Source organism: Colletes latitarsis, chromosome 6 (genome assembly GCF_051014445.1).
Source record: "Colletes latitarsis isolate SP2378_abdomen chromosome 6, iyColLati1, whole genome shotgun sequence".
NCBI classification, from domain to species: Eukaryota; Metazoa; Arthropoda; class Insecta; order Hymenoptera; family Colletidae; genus Colletes; species Colletes latitarsis.
In genome coordinates this window covers 7,913,748-7,933,905 of record NC_135139.1, presented here as the reverse complement: position 1 = coordinate 7,933,905, position 20,158 = coordinate 7,913,748, and the positions used below count along the sequence as shown (strand labels likewise).

The following is a 20,158-nucleotide window of genomic DNA, read 5'->3' as shown; positions in this document are numbered from 1 at the left end:
AATATACGATAAATTTATACTGTATAGATCAATAAATATTTATATTAAATAGAACCATCTTATTAAACGTACTCCGTCCAATAACTCAGGAATCGTTAAGTTTAGACGAAACGTTTAAATTCTATGTTCGAATGCGTGAATTTAATTGCACAAACAATTCAAGAAAAGAAACTACGACTAAACTCAGGTTCTCCACCGATTCGAAAGTGTAGAATCCCTGAAATGATGGCACATAATTGCCTGACACCCTGTACAATGCTTTTCTTTTAATTGAGTGCTGTACCAATACTTTTTAGGCTGACTGTATCCCCGTCAAATTCGTGGGGTTTCACTTATCCTCGGTATTTAAGGGACAGCCGATAGACTCACTTAGTTTTGTCGGCGTGAAATCGTTTACTCCTGGGATCCGAGGGGTCAGCAACCCTTCTTATCTCGGCTTTCACCTTGTTACAGTGATCTGCCGTGAGAATGAAGAACACCACGTTGGATATCAGTTGAATCCCGACTGGCCCTCTGAAGAAAATCAGTTCACCTTTGCCTGTAACATGGACGCGTTTAAGTGAACCACCGCCATCGATAACACCAAAACGGCATCTCGCTGTAACACTAAACCTACAACGACCTGTCAAACGGTCGTTTTTAAAATTTCGTTTAGAACTTCTGACGTACAATGTTATTTTAGCGCCATTTAACTTCACGACTTTTCTTATAGTATACGTACAATGAACTTTCTCGATATTTACTTCTATTCTTATTGTTTGTATTCTGAGAAAAATATGTAGTCAGTCTTGTCTATCATAATCGGTCATCTAACCAGTTGGACGATTTATATTTATAAGTATTGAGCCACTTATTATGAAAAATTATTGGTTCAAAAAATATTTCAATTTTAGTATTGGATAATAACGGTAGTATTTTGTTCACGCATTATGACTTTTATGTAGTACCACGGACAAACGTCACGGCAATTTAGTTTGTGAAATTGTCAGAATCGTTAATTATATTTTTGGAATTGTCATGATGGAAACGCAATGAAACCTTCCAGACATACTTTCATCACGACAATATTCGGTCTAAGTTTTCTTCATTGTCTCGCTAAACGAGTGTCGGCTATTCGACTAATTACACTAATTACCTCGTGTTGGTAAACAATGGTTTTGTACGAAATCCAGCTTTTAAGAGTCGGCTCGTTAAAGGCGTCTAGAAGCTAAGTTTTTTATAATACAAACGTTTCGTGGCTGTTTCGTTGGATATTTTATTGCAACCAAAGTCGAATAGCAAGTACCACTTAATTTTTTTCTGCAAGAGTTTTTTATTGCTTTGAACGGAGTAGATATGCATTTTGACAGGAATTCGTCTTTATAAGGAGACGAACTTTAAGAATTTCTTTTCTGTCTGTAGTAAGCAACGGTTAGCTAAATCTTTTATACGATGTTTATATCCTGAAAGTGTTTATAAATATAATTAGTTTAGGTTTTCTGTGATTTTTCGTTCAGCTTTAAAGCTTTTATTTTGTCAGAGTGCTTTTTCGAATGTGATACTTTAGACGTCATTTTAAAGAATACGGTTAAAAAGGATCGAAGTCCAATTATTCGAGAACAGAGAAAATTGATATTTACTTTTCGACTATTCCCTAACATTTGAAAACATTGGATGATAAACGTGGCCACTTATGGCACATATTCAGGAAAGATCGTCTGCACTCCAGAGGGGGTGGTATTCTCATTGTAATTCGCAATAACTTAGCTTAGATGGAACTTCAAAATCTGAAATGTCCTGATCAACCTGTAGAACTAGCTGGCATAAAAATTGTGGCGCGCATATGGCCGCACGATGGCACTTTACGTGAGAGTACTGGTTGACCATAGGGGAACCCCCAAGTGAAGCTCGTCACGCAGTCGCGGAAAATTTCGTGCATGTATATTAATACCGAAACAGTTTTATCACTTTCACTGTATTGTTGTAACATAAATATAAAAAACATAAGTTAACATGAATAAATTACATTCTATATTATTATCGGACCACAAAACTATATAATTTAATTACAATGAATAGGAATATAAATAAAAAGTCGATAAAAGTATGTTTCATGGCTAGTAATTATTTGAAAAAAGCAGAGAACCATTACGATTATTTTTGTGATAGAACAATATAAGAAGTTTCTTAATAGATTAAAACTTATGGCGCACATGTGGCCGCACGATGGCGCTTTACGTGAGAGTACTGGTCGACCATAGGGGAACCCCCAAGTGAAGCTCGCCACGCGGTCGTGGGAAATCTCGTGCGTGTGTATTACTATCGAAACAGTTTTACAATTTCACTGTATGATGTACTAGATTTGAATAAATTACATTCTATATTATTATCAGACTACAAAAATTACTAACGTAAACTCCCCAATCGAAATATTCGTATGTTATAGAGCTCCCCATTTAACACTCTCACAATCTCAGTGGAACGAAATCTTCAGCCAGGTCGATAAAAGCCAATATGCAATACTGATGGGCGACTTCAACGCCCATCATACAAGTTGGAATTGCAATACCAATGATACTAACGACGAAAGACTTCTCAATAGTTGTATCAAATCAGGTTTATTTCTTCATAATTCAAAATCTACTACCTATGTTCAATATTATAACGATATTAGGTCCAATTTAGATCTTATATTCTCATCAGGAAATAAAGCTTACAAGATCAATGTAGAAGTAAACGATGAAACTTGGAGCTCAGATCATTACCGCATATTTATAACAATATCCACAAAAAAACAAGTAAAGAGACAGAGTGCTACACGCTTGAAACTACTGTCTCGGTGTTTCAATGACCTTCTTTACTCGCAAAACAATGGAACTTCTTCGGTGGATGGCTTTCGTGACAGCCGTGAATGTAATGCGAGAGAAATTCTGCAGAAGTGCGCGCATTAATTCAATATTTGATCTGGAAAAGCGCAAAATCCGCGGTCGCAATTTGTGCTTCCGCCGGACGGAAATCCTCGAGGAACTTCCAAGTTGTTCTTTTAGCGAGATCCCCGTATTATATCGCTTTAATTCGAGAAATTTAAAGACACCCAAGAGAAAAGAACCAGGGAGTAAAATCTCGCAAATCGCCAGACAAAAAAGTTCCCAGACTCGACCTAATAATCTTATATTTCGATGCGTTCCTTCGAGATGCAAAACTTAACTTATCCAAAAAAAAAATGCTTTGTAAATTATTATACGTTCAAGTAAAAATTTAAAATGTCAAAATAACAGTCGTGACCTCGAATTTTTAATCTTTAAAAGTTATTTGGGATTCGATAAATATAATTAAGTTAAAAAATAACGATATATACGTGAATTGTGATCGATAAAATTATATTGACTTGCTTCTAGACAAAAATTTACTAAACTAAATGTAAATTAACATATTCCAGATGACGAATTGAAGGTCTCTGTTCTATAACAAATTTTGCATTTAACCGTTTTAGACGTTTACCTTCACGTAAAAGATGTTGAAATCGAATCCAAATGTCGTTTAAGTACTTTGTTTTCAAATTTGCATTCTCTAATACAAAACTGATTGTTTGAAGCTCCGTCACCGAAGTTCGAGAAGAAATGTATTGAAAATAAATCCGGTACAACGTTGAATAAAAAGCCGCAGACTGCAGCTGTCTGAACAAATCGAAGCAGTGCTGGTCGTGCTGTAGAAAGCTCGTGGAATTTTTGCTCTTTTTTAACCGATTCTTCAAATAAACATATCGAACAATGCGAACGTGGGATGTATCGTGGCGAACAAGAGCTTATTGTTTCTGCTCGATAACTTACTTGAAAACCAGCAATTCAACGAACCAAAATTCGGTTTCAAATATTCCGGTAGAAAATAGAGGTTGTCGCTCAGAATGGCGAATAACGTGATGGATAGCGCCAGGCCCCATGCGTACAAACAGTAGAGCAGGAACTTTTTGTTGTGAGATCGTCCCCTGCCTACGTTCCCACGCAGCCTCCTGAAAAAAAAGAGTGTTCCTTTTGTAGAGAATGTATTAAACAGAATGGGGCAAAATTTTTATACGTATAATAAAATTCAAATTTGGTCCACCAAAAAAGCGATAGATTTGGACAGAGCCCGACATATCTCGGGCAACTGTTTTGGAACCGTTCGACATAATTCAGCCCGAGATACGAGGTCTGTTCAAAAAATAACCAAACTATTTTTAAAAAACTTTTTTTATTTAACGTACAACTTATTGCTCTTTATCTCCTTCAAAGTACTTCTCTTCTCTATTCACACACTTGTTCCAGCGATGTTTCCATTTTACGGTGCATTCCTGGAAAGCTTCTTTTGGAACATCCTTCAATGCCTGTGACGAATTTCTCTTAATGTCCTCAATTGAGTCAAAACAGCGTCCTTTCAGCACTGATTTTAATTTTGGGAACAAGAAAAAGTCGCAGGGAGCAAGGTCTGAGGAATAGGGAGGTTGGGGGAGGACAGTCATCTGATTTTTGGCACAAAACTGGCGAATTAACAAGGCTAAGTGGGCAGGCGCATTGTCATGGTGAAGGAACCATGAGTTGTCTCGCCATAACTGTGGTCTCTTTTTGCGAATTTTTTCGCGCGACCTTTTTAAAACGCCTTCGTAGTACTGAGCGTTGATTGTTTGACCTTGAGGCAAAAATTCAAAATGCACAATTTCGTTGAAATCGAAAAAACAGTGAGCATCATCTTGACAGAGGATCGAACTTGTGCTTTTTTTGGGCGTGGAGATCCTTTGTTAACCCACTGTGATGACTGGACTTTCGTCTCAATGTCGTAATCCATAAACCCAACTCTCGTGCCTCGTGATGATCCTTTGAATGAATGTTTCATCATCGTCGGCTTTTTTAAGGAGTTCCTGGCAAACGTTCACTCGATGTTCCTTCTGCACTTTGGTCATCAAACGAGGACCAAACTTTATTGCAATTCGATGCATGTTTAATTTTTCGGTCAAAATCTCATGACATGATCTATTTAATACTCCAACCTCTTCTGCAAGTTCTCTGATAGTCAGGCGACAGTTAAAACACACAAGATCTTTGATTTTCTGAATGTGAGTGTTGTCAGTTGAAGTCGAAGTCCTTCCTGATCGAGGATCATCTTCAATTGATTGACGACCATTTTTAAATCTGGTAAACCATTCGTAACACTGTAAGCTTGCTTCAAAAGTTCAAACGATTCCGTGAATGTTTTCACCAATTTTACGCAAAATTTCACGTTGCATCGTTGCTCTCGTAACTCGGACATTGCGAAAATCGCCACGAACAGTGAAGCACGTTGCACTCAAATAGCAATAACTCGGAAACTAAACAGGATATAAACAATTTTTAAAAAAGTCAGTTACACGGAAGATTATGACAATTGCAGTGCTGTCAACTGTTCATTGCTATGACGATACACAAACACACAACTAAAAAAGTTCGGTTATTTTTTTAACAGACCTCGTATATCGGGCTCCGCTCTAATTCCCCGATTTCTTGAGAACTCAAATCTGCAGATCTCTAATAAATACCAATAAAGCCAATATTTTGTAAAGTATTTGTGGCGCTCATTCGATCAAATATTTTATAATTGAGGTTTTAATTTCAACGCATAACTGAACGTTTGGAAAGGAAGAGAAACTAGTATGCATGAGAGAACTGAATATTTGTCTGTTAAATAATAAAATATCAATGTATTAATAGGAATGATGAAGAATCCATTGTAATTTTGTGAAGAAAATGCAATGAAAAATACAAAAATTTTAATTTTCAACAGTAAATCTAATTTTAATTTCGTATTTCATAATTTTAATTTAAAAAATGGCCAATAGAACAAACGTTTTTTCAAAAAACAAATTCCGAGATTACCTTTCGATATAAAACAGAAGAGACAAGGAAATAATTATGTATTTTCTACATAACACTATATCCGGTGTGGATCGCGATACTATCGTAGTAAAGATACACACGTGACTCAGTCTTCTTATGCAATTATTAACACAGCTTGGAATAGTTTATCCAATCCCTCGCAAAAGTTGAGAATTATGTTTTAAGAATCCATTTTACGTAGAGGTAAAATGACTTTTTAATAAAATACGTTCGAAATGTTAGCTAAAAGCGTTATTGATTACAATACTAGTTACTTATAGCAATGAAAATTTATTATTCTAGGAAAAGATAATAAAGTGGGCTGTCGAAGGCAATTGATTGAAATTTTAAACAAAACTTCTTCTTCCTTTTGTAAATTTTGTATCTTTTGCATGCATATATATTATTCAGAAATTGACTACAATGCTTGAAATTTTCTTTATTGTTACGAAAATGTCCAACAATTTCTCGTAAAAAGAGAAAAAGAAAAGATTACTTGAATACTAAGAATATACAGAGACTTGATCCATTATGACACAATTTTGGCATAAATTACTTAACATGTTTTGAAATAAATTGTAAAACAAAACTTAAAACAAAACAATTGACTTACTTGCAATTTAAATATAAAAGTTATAAAAACAGAAGATTAAAAGAACGTACACTAAAAATGTTAATATTCAATAATATCACGTGTCATAATCGAACAAATAATTATAACTGTCTTCTTTTATCCCTTCTACATCCGCGTAGCATCTATTATTATATACATATAGCCTTGAAATCATCGTGATTGGTTGCACAACACAAATTTTATATGCACTTCCTTTCACATCGAAGAAGAAGCCATTAATAGATTTTGCTGGAATTCGGCTACAATAAATTTTAACTTGTAATTGGCCTGATCCTTTTTGTCTCAATAAAAAGAAAAATATTCTTCGCGTGACTTAAGTTATTCGACGTCCAATAAATTTGAAACTTATTATTTAATTAAAACTTACAACATATGCGTAAATTTTAATAATTACAACGATATTTATACATAATATATAATAATATAAATTGATTCATTCCTAGTGAAAATGTCCATCTAAATGTAAATTAACACATGTCAGACTATGGCTTAAAGTTTTACAGCAAGAGAATAGAAGAATAATAATAGAGTATTAATTAAGGATATTAGTTAAAAATATAACATTTAAATTGCATTTAAAAATTTAATCCATAAAATTAATATCTACTATTTTAATTGAAACCAAAAATAGAGATAAATTATTGTTAATAATTTAAATGAAATTTATTATTTCCAATTAAAATATTTATAAATATATTCTTAATTACATTATTTTTATATATAATATTTTATTTAAATTATATAAATTGTATATTCATTGCCCTTTTGATTCCGATTGACTTCCGATTCATATTCATTACCTTTGATTGCGTGTTTATCCACGCCTTGATTATTTAAATACGATTAATTGCATAATTTTACGTTGAGATTTTCCATAATCACAATAATAGTTTCCATTCTTTCACTGTAGTTTGTCTCATTACGTCCTCCAATTTATTGAAAACGAGTAAAGTATTATTATTACTATTGTTAACCGTCTCTACTGTATTAATTTGTACAACATAGATATATTATGCAATATGAAAGAAACGAGTAATTTGCACAAAGGAAAAATACGAACAGCTGCTTCTCAACCTAATGCCAGATGCAACTAAATAAAATAATAAAACAAAAATACACAAACCACGTGTTTAACGAACAAAAATATAAAAAAATAATTGCATATATTGTCTAAAGATATTTAATGCAATATTTCAAACGTACTATTGAATTTTAAGAAAAACTGTATTGCTTTCTCGTTCAATAACTCCCACCCATTATACCGTCACTATAAATCTTCTTTGATTTTTCATCAAAATATTATTCAATACTGTTTTTAGTATATTGGTATTTTTACATTTGTTTATTATTTAAGCATTATCTGTAGAATAAAGTAGGTGTGATAAAATTTTCCAACCAAATTCACATACTTTTTTATTACTTCTTGCCACGTGTTGTCTAATATTATGGTGCCATAATTAAATCCTGAGAGTTCTATACGTACCGATTCTAACAATTTTTGTAATCGGTCAAAATTTGAATTAGACGAAATAATTCCAACATTTGGTCTCAATTCAAAATACGAAATATCTTTATGATCCCACCAAAAACATATAAAAATTTTACGAGAACGTAAACCTATCTTGGAATATCGTTATAGTGGTTCTTATTTAACAATCAATAATATTTTTACCCAGTATCGTCGTATAAAATTCATTTCTCAACTCCAGTTAGCAAATACAAAGTTCTTTTCTTCCTATTTTTTCTCGAATCTTTATAAGCATTGATGTTGGTATTTTATAACATCGAGTATTCTCTAATAAATTTTGTTCTTCATTCTACTAACAACAAATTAAGAATTCCATCCTCGCCGATCCAATATTTCCTTCATATTTGTATGTTCAAGAACAAAATTTTATTGGTAAATATGCCAACAAAGATTAATTTATCATCAACAAAGAAATCATTTATTACCAGAAAAGGACACTATATACATATATGGTTCTCAAGCAAAATAAATAATTTGTTTTTATCGTAATCTATCGTCCACTACTGTATATTATTATATATTACAGTTCTGGTCGAAAACCGTTGGCGTGGGTGTTACTCAAAAATAACTTCCACAAATATACAGTATTTTTTTGGTTGTGATATTTGACTCATTCTCTGCTCCCGATGGTCTTTAATTATTTTGAATTACGTGTTTGACACGCGTGAGACGTTACTTGGATAAAAAAAATTGACGCGCGAGACGAATTAGTAAACGCTTCGCGGAAACAAGGGTGGGAGAATGTTTATTTGCAAGGAAGAGGTTTGATTAATATTCGAACGTTTCGACGGATGATGCGTTCGATGCTCGGAACACGAATATCGAAGAATCCAGGTGCAAAGTGTAATTGTCGAGACAATGTGTTTGTTCTTCGAAGTACCGTATTGCAAAACTGTTTTCATCGAATAACCATCAATCACTGTTCTTAGATACTTCTTAGAATTATCTTAAAATTAACTTAGAATTCAAATATAGTAATAAATTTTTATATATTATTAAATTATAGAATACATTTAAATTGATAATTGTTTTGCTTGTCTGTGCTTTTTAATACACGTTTTAATTTGATCTTACGAGCAAATATTTATTGACAAATAATTTATATAATTGTTTACTATTCTGAGACTACTAACCATGTGTAAAAATTTCATACTACTACTTTATTTTACTCAAAATAAAAGAAAAAGGGTATAGAAAGATTTATTGCTTTCAGTAAATGCCTTGAAAGGGCACTTAATTAGAAAATGTACTTTTCTTTCATTTTTCTTAAGAAAGTTCAAGCAAAATGTTGTACCCAGATGAACCAATCGTTTATCGATAAATAGATCGAGTAACATTAGCATATTGAAATACGTTCCCAAATAAAAAGAAAAAGATCAATTTGTTATGTATACCATCCTATTCATTAATTGTCAAACGCTTAATTAATTATTAATCGTTCATGTATTCCGCGTGACGTTTGTTGCTCGATGCTTTGATTCCGAAACAATTTGCGTTTATGCGCTCATTGCGAATAACCGGTTAAATTGACTAAACAAATAACACGTTGCAGCCATTGTCATTCTGCTTTGGATTGATGATAAAAAGACATTTGTTTCGAACAATGGCGATTTAGATTTCGAACGAACTCGCAATGTTTCCGCCAGAACGCTAAAATTATGCTTTTCGTGACACCTGACCGAAAAACATATAAAAAGGAAGAATTGCTTGCAATGTTAAAGAAGACAATGAAGCGTTATGTACGCCCAAAAGTTATAATTCGTTGAGGATTGAGAAGATATGACAAAAGAAATACTTGTGGATAGATTAGAACTGTACGATTTAATTACAATGAATAAGAATATAAATAAAAAGTCGATAAAAGGATCTGTTTGTTGGCTAGTAATTATTTGAAAAAAGCAGAGAACCATTACGATTATTTTTGGATAATGATGTAACTGTGACAGAACAATATAAGAAGTTTTTTAATAGTAATTTGACGTAGGGACACTATGCCCAGAAATGCAGTCCATAAGCAATTTATTATTAAAATTGAAACATCATATGCAATGATTTGATAGGATTCTAATAGTACAATGAAACTTACTTTCAGATTTCAAGGTTGCTTGAATTATGAGCCAACAATTAAGTGATTCACTCTATTTTAGAATGGTCCACGAGACTAATATAGCGATTGTGCAAAAGGAGGAGTAACGTACGAAATGGGCTGTTCAAGAAAATAAATAAATCAAAGTAACAATGAAAGATTGTATACAAAAGTTTCAGTAGCAACTCGTTCGAAATATTACATTCGGTGCTATATTGAATCTTCTATTCATGTAACCTTTGCAGAGATATGACAAGTTTAAAAAATACTTGTGGATAGATTAAAACTGTACGATTTAATTACAATGAATAAAAATATAAATAAAAAGTCGATAAAAGTATCTGTTTCGTATACTTTCATTGTGAAATTAGTTGTGAATAATCATGAATTAAAATGAAAAGAATAAGAGAGAGTTATGGATAAACGAGATTTTGCAATTTTCCCAAGGCCAACAAGAGAAGCAAAGAACGTTACCGCGACGATTCTCCATTCGTGTAGATCTATTTTCTCCGCATATTTACAAACCTAACGGTTAGAATAGCGCCTTAGAAACACAAACTACCACGTTGGGGATGAGAGGCACAACGTGGGAACCTTCGATGGATACTGATCGTTCGCGAGACGATCGAGAATCGATCGAACGAAAGATTCGTTAAGTTTTGAGCTTAACTGGCAGATTGTTATGTATATAAATAAAAGGAAAGAGAATATCATGGTTTAACCGAAGACTTGTCGCCTTACGTTGAAGAAAAGAAGTAGGAATGTTGAAGGAAATGACACGAAAGAGATAGAATTGTTTTAAAACTGTGAAGTTTAATGACGAATTATAAATGTTTCGTAGCACGAAACGCAACCTTTTTCAATTTATCATTTCACGGGAAAAGATTGAAACGACAACCCCCAACAAATCAGTCGAGGATAGAACACAATAGATCGATTAATCTTCACCTGATAACAAAAGACGAACTTCCCTGGTGCTAAAAATTTAACCTTCCGTTGTCCCGAATGGTTTTCAAGCCGACGAGCCATTAAATGGACGAACCAAAAAAAAACACTCTCCGAATAAATCCGGTTATTCGTAAAATATCGACGGGATTACAGAACGATCGATATGTATATAATATTAAACACATATATGGTCGTAGCACGTATTGTTTGGTAAAATAAATGGCGGTACGTATAAATGTCAATATAAGAAACGCTCGGGTTGGCCCTTAAATTTCGCGTAAATCGGGAATTCGTCGTGTTTGCTGTTTTTGTATGCAGAATTTCAATTCAGTCGAATCAAGAGGCTGCAACCACTGACCGACGAATCAATAATTAAATTTAATGCATCTATATTTTAAGTGCCAAATGCTGAGGAAATAAAGGGAGCAGAGAAAGAACGAAGCTGTGACCTACATCGACATGAGAGTGATTTAAATATTTACCAAAAATTATGTACGGAAATTAAATTGCAACCTTAAATGCTAACGTTACATTTTATTTTTTTTTATTACGCGTTGCTTAAACTCTCGAGGATTATTTATGGGTAAAAATATTATGGGCAGAATCAGAAAATGGGTGATCCTGTAATTCAAAATGTATTTGCGTAATCATTTATCTTATTGGAGATCTCATGTTTAAATGATTCTCGTTGCAATCTCGACTAGTGAATATAAGTCTATTTTCTGCATTAAAGCGTTAATATTTTATACGAACGCAGAAACGACAAATACGCATTTAAATTGTGGTCTCGATGATTGCAACGATTGTTTTGATAAAACATCTACACGCGGAACTTTTCACCGATAGACGATTGCCAAATAGGAAAACATTCGAAAGGATACACAGACGCCTGCGGGATACGGGCATGAGCTCGTTGAAACACGTATTTCCATCGAAAGAGCGAGTCATCAATTATATTGGACAAAATAATAGCGATGATGCTCGAATGATTGTAAGAATGGAAAACATAATCTAAGTGGCTTTCTTTTGCAAGTGACTTCACAATTAGGCTACAGTAGAGCTCTGATTATCTGCCACCCGGTTATCCGGAATGTTTAAACCGACTATTTTTCGGTAAATATTACGAATTATATTGCACATAAACAAAGAAGCCACAGCCGCATGCATTTAGCAGTGACGTCGATACTAAATAGTTGACGAATAAAGTATAGGAATTTCATTTTTTATTAATAAATTGTATTACTACATTAACCATGGTTGTGTTTATTAAAAATCAAAAACGAATTTTTAAGAAAAATCGACAGGGGGTGGGTTCTAGAAAAATTATTTTTGATTGCAAGGGTCAATTATAATCATTTTTGGTCAATGGACATATCCCCGAAATCCTAACCATTTTCGAGAAAAAAATTCATTACTGAAAATATAATGTCTGACCATAACTGTCTGTTACCCTGAAAATTTAAAAGTTTCAAATCATCCTGGAAAAATTATTTTCGGTTGTGGGGGTCAATTGCAACCATTTTTGGTGAATACATATACCCCTGAATTCCTACGCACTTTCAAGAAAAAAATTCTTTATCGAGAATAATAACTCCTGAACGGATTGGAGGACTTTAATGTTTCAAAATATAAACGACGCGTATTTTGGTGAAGAATATTTAGAAATTCTAAGAGTGTTGTAAAAATTGTTCCTTAACCCCATAAAGTGATGAAACCCCCATAAAAATGATCCAATTCCTCGTTATTATCGCTTCATACGTAGGTATAGTCCAATTATCCGGCATATTTAATTTTCCAGTATTGTCTCAGTCCCGAGTATGCTGGATAATCGGAATTTTAATGAATTCTACATTCAATACGAAGCTTCCTTCTGCAGATGATTCAACTATTTAAAATTTTTTACATTCACTATTATTTATTAACGAAACTTCTTTTTTGTACGTAGTGAAAGTATAATAATTTTCTACGTTTAACAGAAGTTTAATAACGATGCTTTCTTTTGTACTATTATTTTCTACATTCAACAATTTTTTAGCTGGTTTTGATAAAAATGCGACCAATTCATAAAACATTCGATGCACATCTTCAGTACACGCTCGTCGTTATAACCCACACTAGAATGATACTAGAATTTAATATTCTGTTCCTTTGATATTATTATTTAATAATAAAAACCATTAAAAAATCGATAATTAAACTTCAAAGTGTTATAATTTTTTTAATTATCAACTTTTACCTTTCATTTTAATACCCAATATAATCAAATGCATCCTAATTAAAAATCTTCTTTCATTTTTCATTTCAAATGTATAGAATGACTACGTTTCAGAACATACAAAATGGACAATTATAATTATTTTTTAAATTCTAAAACGTGTTTTTAATCAATTGTAAGAAAGACTAAATTCTCTAGTAAGAAAGAAATTAGCGCCTTATGTATGTCGTAACTAATGTATTTATGAAAATATAATTTTGCTCGTAGAATTATTATCCTTAATTAAAGTAGCATTAAAGAGGCGTATTCGAACAATTTTGCTTGTAAAATTTATTCATTGGTTTAATCGTAGATCAACTTTGATCAATTTTCAGCACAAGTGGTTAATACAATGGCGGAATAGTTCAACGTCACCTACCACCATATTGCATATTACAGACTTCAAGTGAGCTCGCGTGCAAAATTCCATTGGGATTTAAATTCGGGCATCGTAAAATATACCTCAATTACTCTGACATTCGCCATCGATAAAATTACGAAGCGACGAAGTGAGAATTGCAAAGTCTCTGAATATTAAAGTTATCGTAGTTCTTCTCTTGAAAAACCTGAACAACCAAAACTATCCCCTTTAAACTATTCGAGAAACATTTTTGAAAATTCCTGAAAAGGATAAGAAAATTATTGCGTTAAAAATAAAAGAATAAGGAAAGAAAGTAGATATTATTGTAACGATTATTTTAAGTTATCGTAGTTCTCTTGAAAAACCTTGACAACCAAAACTATCCCCTTTAGACTATTTGAGAAACACTTTTGAAAGTACCTGCAAAGGATAAGAAAACTATTGCGTTGAAAATAAAAGAATAAGAAAAGAAGGTAGATATTATTTTAAAATTTATCGTACTGAATTAAATTTTTAATTAAATGTAAAATTCGAGTATCTATTTATTTCTATGTGAGTGAACGAGTCCAATGAAAAGTGTTACAAGATCGAAAGAGAGTGGTTTTTTACAAAAAACACGGGAAAAATTACTTTACGAAGAACGAAAACGGTCGAATGTCGTGGACTGGAAATTCGCTGATGTCGATTACAGCGTTTACGTTCAACGTCACGCTAGAATCGTGTAACCTGTCCCCCGTTGACACTTTATCGTAGTTTTAACAGCGGTGGGTGTAATTTTGAGACTGAATCACGGTAAACATATCAGGGTCGCGTGTGGAGAACACGGCCAGGATTATTGTTGTTAGCGTGGAGAACGACGATACGCCGGAATTAGCGAACAGAGGGATGAAAGTTTACGTACCTCTCAAATTATGAACCATGCCCGGACCCGCTAATTCCCACGAGGTGAAATAGAATTCGTTCGAAATTCGTTGTGAAGCCGTATGCCAAGTATTACAACCGCATATTCCTAACACATTGATGAACTTTTCGACTCGCGTTACACGAATTACGACCTGGATTCACTCTACGATGTAGTCGTTCCTCGATTTTGGTATTACGAGATTACGTTTATTGCGTTGGTTACTTATTACAAGATCGAAAGAGGACTCTCGTTAGGATCGGTGATTATTTAAGTAATTGTTTGAATTTTTTAACACGATAAGTCCAAGGAATATATGTAAATTCAAAGTTTTATCGTTTATTAACTTTTTAATGCAGTGTCTGAATTTTGTCAACAGGTTCTAAAACATACTTTGGTACTATGAATTTATTTATTGGATCGATGAAGTACTTAGCACAAGATCAGGAGTGGATTCTCGTTAGGATCGGTGATTACTTAGGTAATTGTTTGAATTTTTTAATACGATAAATCCAAAGTTTTATCGTTTACTAACTTTTTAATGCAGTGTCTAAATTTTGTCAACAGGTTCTAAAACATACTTTGGTACTATGAATTTATTTATTGGATCGATGAAGTACTTAGCACAAGATCAGGAGTGGATTCTCGTTAGGATCGGTGATTACTTAGGTAATTGTTTGTAGTTTACTTCGTTTTAATGAATATTTTAATACTATCAATTAATATACCCTTTCTTTGTACTGATGCACTATTTTCAGATTACGCAGGAATTTTTATAACGAAGGTGAGAGTTTAAGTAATTATTTTGTTTCTTTCAACTGGGATCGTATATTTTTCCCCCACTAATCGATGCATATGGCATTCTCTATAAAAAGGTATTAGTCTATTTATGTCCAGAAATCTTTAATTTAGAAGATACTTTAATTTTAATGTTGCTATGAAATCATCCCTTTTTAATACAATTACGAGTTCAATAGCTCATACGATGCTCATCAGATACTATAACAATGTAAGACAAAAAATTGGGACACACATTGTATCAATAAAGATATATCAAAGGTATTTCTGCTCTACTCTAACAAAAAAGATAAATTAGATTTCTTGCATATTAGTCTGATCAGAAGAGCAAGAGAACTATACAGGGTGTTCGGCCACCCTGGAAAAAATTTTAATGGGGGATTCTAGAGGCCAAAATAAGATGAAAATCAAGAATACCAATTTGTTGATGAAGGCTTCGTTAAACAGTTATTAACGTTTAAAGTTCCGACTGTACTGAATTTTTTTCTCGAAAATGCGCAAGATTTCGGGGGTATGTCTAATGACCAAAAGTGATTGTAATTGACCCCCGCAACCGAAAATAATTTTTCCAGAACGATTTGAAATTTTTTTTTTCGCCGAAAAATCTAAGCACCTACCCCCTGTCGATTTTTCTTAAAAATTCCTTTTTCATTTTTAATAATTTTGTTTGACGCCCTACAGAAAAGTTGTCTAATACTTTTTTGTAGGTACCCATGAGCTCTACTTCGGAAAAAAGTTTCATTGAAATATATTCACAATAGTAGAAGTTATGGCTGTTTGAAAATTGGACCATTTTTATGGGATTTTTCTCATTTTGCGGGGTCAAGGACCAACTTTTCGAATATTTTTGCAATTTGTACATATTCTCCATCAAAATACGCGTAGTTTGCTTTTTTAAACATTAAAATCGTCCAATCCGTTCAGAAATTATGACATTTTAAAGATTCGCATGAAATTTTCGGGCAATATTTCTGGCCAGAAATTATATTTTTGGTAAGGAATTTTTTTCTCGAAACTGAGTAAGATTTCGGGGGTATGTGTAATGACCAAAAATGATTGTAATTGACCCCCGCAATCGAAAATAATTTTTTTAGAACGATTTGAAAAATTTTTTTCCCGCCGAAAAATTTCAACATCTAACCGATTTTTTTTCTCAAAAGTGGATAGGATTTCGGAGTTATGTGTATTCACCAAAAATGATTGTAATTGACCCCTACAGCCAAAAATAATTTTTCCAGAACGATTTGAAATTTTTGAATTTAATTGTTAATAACTTTGTAACGAAGCCACCATCAACAAATTGGTATTCTTGATTTTCGTCTTATTTTGGCCTCTAAAATAATTTAAAATAATTTAAAGCAAGTAATTTTATATATTTGTAACGAATAAACCCAAGATTAAAGATAGACGTATGGAAATTTATAGAACTAAAATTGAAATTGAGTAGATATTTACACGACGAAGAAATGAAAGGCATTGGAAAAGAGAAGTTCGTTCCCGCGATTAAAATCAAGACCTTTTACGCGATTGTGAATCGCAGTGGCCTTGGGCAGCCAGTTGATTTTGATCTGACTATACAACGTTCAAGTTTAAACAGGGAACTAGGAGACTGCGGTTCGGTTTCCCGATTTCCATTACGCGTTTCGTGTCACGTGGGATAGCGGTGACCCACAATGGACTTTTCTTTTATGGAGTTTACAATTTTTACTATTAAAAGAAATATCGTTGTGGAATAGTTCATACTATGATTAATTGATGCGTAATCAATAGGTGTAACGCGATTATGCACTGTAATTACAGTTCACGCGACGCGTAGTTTGATACTTTAGTAATCTAGTTGAGCAAAACTATTAATAAATCAACGACAAAATATCTGTTTCGTCAAGAAACGTAAATATTATACTAAGAAATAACGTGTAAATAATTGTTGCAATCAAAGCCTAGATGGATTTTTCGTTACTTTTCGATAAATTTATATTTTCAAGTTCATCGAAATGCTTCTTTTCGAATGATGGATGGTTGGAAGCGGATATTACGTAACTTCACACGTAACTGGTAACTGTGTACACCTGGGTCTCCCACACGTTGGATGCGTACCGTGAAAAAAAAACATGCAAGAATAGGTCTGTGTAAAATAAAAGAGTCGAGTAAAAAAAGAAATCGTATGTACTTTACGGGGAACTAAAAAACAAACATAGCTGCAAAGTGCAGAACATTGGAAAAAATAGGGAGAAATTCAACAGATTTTTATGACGTTAAGCATTTACAAATGAATTATTGTATGATTTTGCAACCTTTTTAAAGTAAACAAAACGTATTTAAATATGTTTATATATATTCATGTATATCTATATTATTTAACCATGTTATGTACATCATTTAAAAACGTTTTGCTTTCTTTAACAGGGTTGCAAAAATACATACTAATTATGCTAATCTAATTCTAATCAAATTTATATATTTATATAAGCATTTGCGAGCATATTAACACAGGAAAAATTTGTTTATCTGGTCCTAAATTCATACCTAAAGTTTTGTGATTTAACCCGGAAACACCCTATATATTCGACTTGAAAAATTTTAAGAGAAGACACGACGCAACTCGCAAGATTGTCTAGAAGAATAAATTACGTTTGTAAGTACATATTCTTAGAAGCTCTATCATTCGGGTAATCTATTACGCGGACGACACTTGAAAAATTACAACGTGCAAAGTACTTTCCTTATAACTTTTGAAAACTTTTAGATAAAGATCCTTCGTTGATCTCGTCCCTCATTGATAGGGTCGATTTTTCTCGCATTAGTCACCGTGTGCTTAAGTCACTTTACATCCAATTTCTTTTCTATTTCGCGCAAATTAAAATCGAGCGGCTCGCTCCACGTTGGATCGCTTTTCGACAAACTTTCTTCCGCGATAATTTAGCAGTTTAAGTTCGAGAGATAGAAAGAGTGGAAGCGAAGTCCGATGAAAAGGTCGAATCTCTTTCTCCCCCTGGGATGGAAATTTAAATCGTTTAAAGTATCTTACCCAAAGGTCCGCCATATATCGAAGCACATGATGTTCAGCCAAGAGAAAGTCGACAAGAAAGAGAAATACATGACGATTCCTGAAATCAAAAAATCGTTTCGTATACTGTTTTTGGATTTTTAATTAGTAATGTGGAATCAGCGATGTAATTAAAATTTAATGATTTTGCGTAACTTCCCTAATTTTAGATGGAAAAATCAAACTTGAATACAAGAACTGCAAATGCAATTTTATTGGATTTCGAAATTGTTTCTTAGCACGAAAGAGTCATGCTCACCAAACTGTATCAAACCTTTCATAGCCTATCATATTTCAAGATACGTAACAAATTTCCTAATAGAGGAAATAATTAGTAATAGAAAAATTACAGAAAAGTGTGTTCTTGCTTAGCACAAAGCAGTCGTGTTCATCAAATTGCATCAGACCTATCATATTTCAAGATACGTAATAAACTTCCTTATAGAGGAAATATTTACTAATCGAAAAGTTATAGAAAAGTATGTACTTGCTAAAATTCATACGACTGAAAGATGAGATGTTGGAAACTAAGAAAAAATAATTATTTATTTCTTATGTAATGTGAATTACCGAATTTACACTCGAATAATAAGGGGTTTTTACCAAGAAGTTTATGTTCTATGACCAAAATATTTCAAGAAATTCGTTTTTAAATGAAACCAAATTTGGAATTTACGTTCGTGTGATAGTACGTATAAAACAAGAGAAGTCTGAGAATAACTCGTGAAGATGAGTCGTTCGAACGTAATCGTACGCAGCCTGAAACGATGCACCGTCCACGTTGTATATTTACAGTTATAAAACATAAATAACCCGGTGTGGGAAATGACGTCCAACTACTGATTTACACCAACGATGTTTCATTTTCGTTTCAATAATGTCACAACGCGACTAAAGCGTTCAAACATTAAATGTGATTTCTGTTCGATGGACCAAGAATAATTGCAAATTGCACTGTAGATGATTATGATTAGTTATAATTACAAGTACATGCACATAGTAGATAGTAATGGTGCAATAACATACCCAGTACCGTACAATATTTAGAGCCTCCATGTGTATTATGAGGAGTCCGAGTCGGTGTCAACCAAGGCATTATGGCAAGACAAACGTAAGACATTAGGAGACTCGCAGCGTGGCACATCAACGTTTTTCCATGCAGATTTTGAAGTGTGGGCAGACAAATGTACACCAACAACGTCAACAGCAAAAAAAAGCAACTTATCATCTCCAGGATGCTATTAACTTTGAATCTGAAATCACTAACGAAAAAAACAACATTCGATGATGCTTTATTAGATTTTATTTAATACGCGATGCATTAAACATATAATAGCATGATCGTAAGTTTATTGTAGTCCATAATTTACGTGCTCTTAAACTGCAGTCTGATACTTTGAACCAGAAAATTTAGGGATACTTGTAATTTTTCTTTTCTATCAAGGAATAATTTAATCTGTATGAAGATCAAGAGACGCATATTTTGTATAAAAAAAATTTGTAAACTTTAAAGTATAACCATTTTTATATTTTCACACTCTTTCTAACGTGAAAGGATTTTCAAAGAATTTTATCTGAGGTGTGTGAACGCAGTGGACTTATCCTTCAAAATCGTTCCAGAAAAATAATTATAATTCTTTCACGAATTTACAATATTTCAAACATTAAAAACGTTTCGACCAAGTGTCCTAATGTTTATGTGGTAGAAACTTTCTTTTCACATGCCATTAAATGCTCA

The 20,158-nt window shown here is 32.9% G+C and overlaps 2 protein-coding genes across 4 annotated transcripts in view; one reads left to right on the top strand and one right to left on the bottom strand.

The window, feature by feature from the left end:
• Positions 1-20,158, top strand: part of Nha1 (Na[+]/H[+] hydrogen antiporter 1) — a 572,935-nt gene that overhangs the window by 338,963 nt on the left and 213,814 nt on the right. The window lies entirely within an intron of this gene.
• The window catches only part of LOC143342312 (G-protein coupled receptor Mth2), a 61,013-nt gene that overhangs the window by 1,908 nt on the left and 38,947 nt on the right, over positions 1-20,158 (bottom strand). For all 3 annotated transcript variants that reach the window (XM_076766040.1, XM_076766039.1, XM_076766041.1), the window contains exons 6-9: positions 19,447-19,682; positions 18,403-18,481; positions 3,810-3,988; positions 370-538 (exon numbers count right to left, since the gene is read on the bottom strand). In XM_076766040.1, the coding sequence (XP_076622155.1) occupies positions 370-538; positions 3,810-3,988; positions 18,403-18,481; positions 19,447-19,682 (663 nt within the window). The remainder of the gene's footprint in view (positions 1-369; positions 539-3,809; positions 3,989-18,402; positions 18,482-19,446; positions 19,683-20,158) is intronic.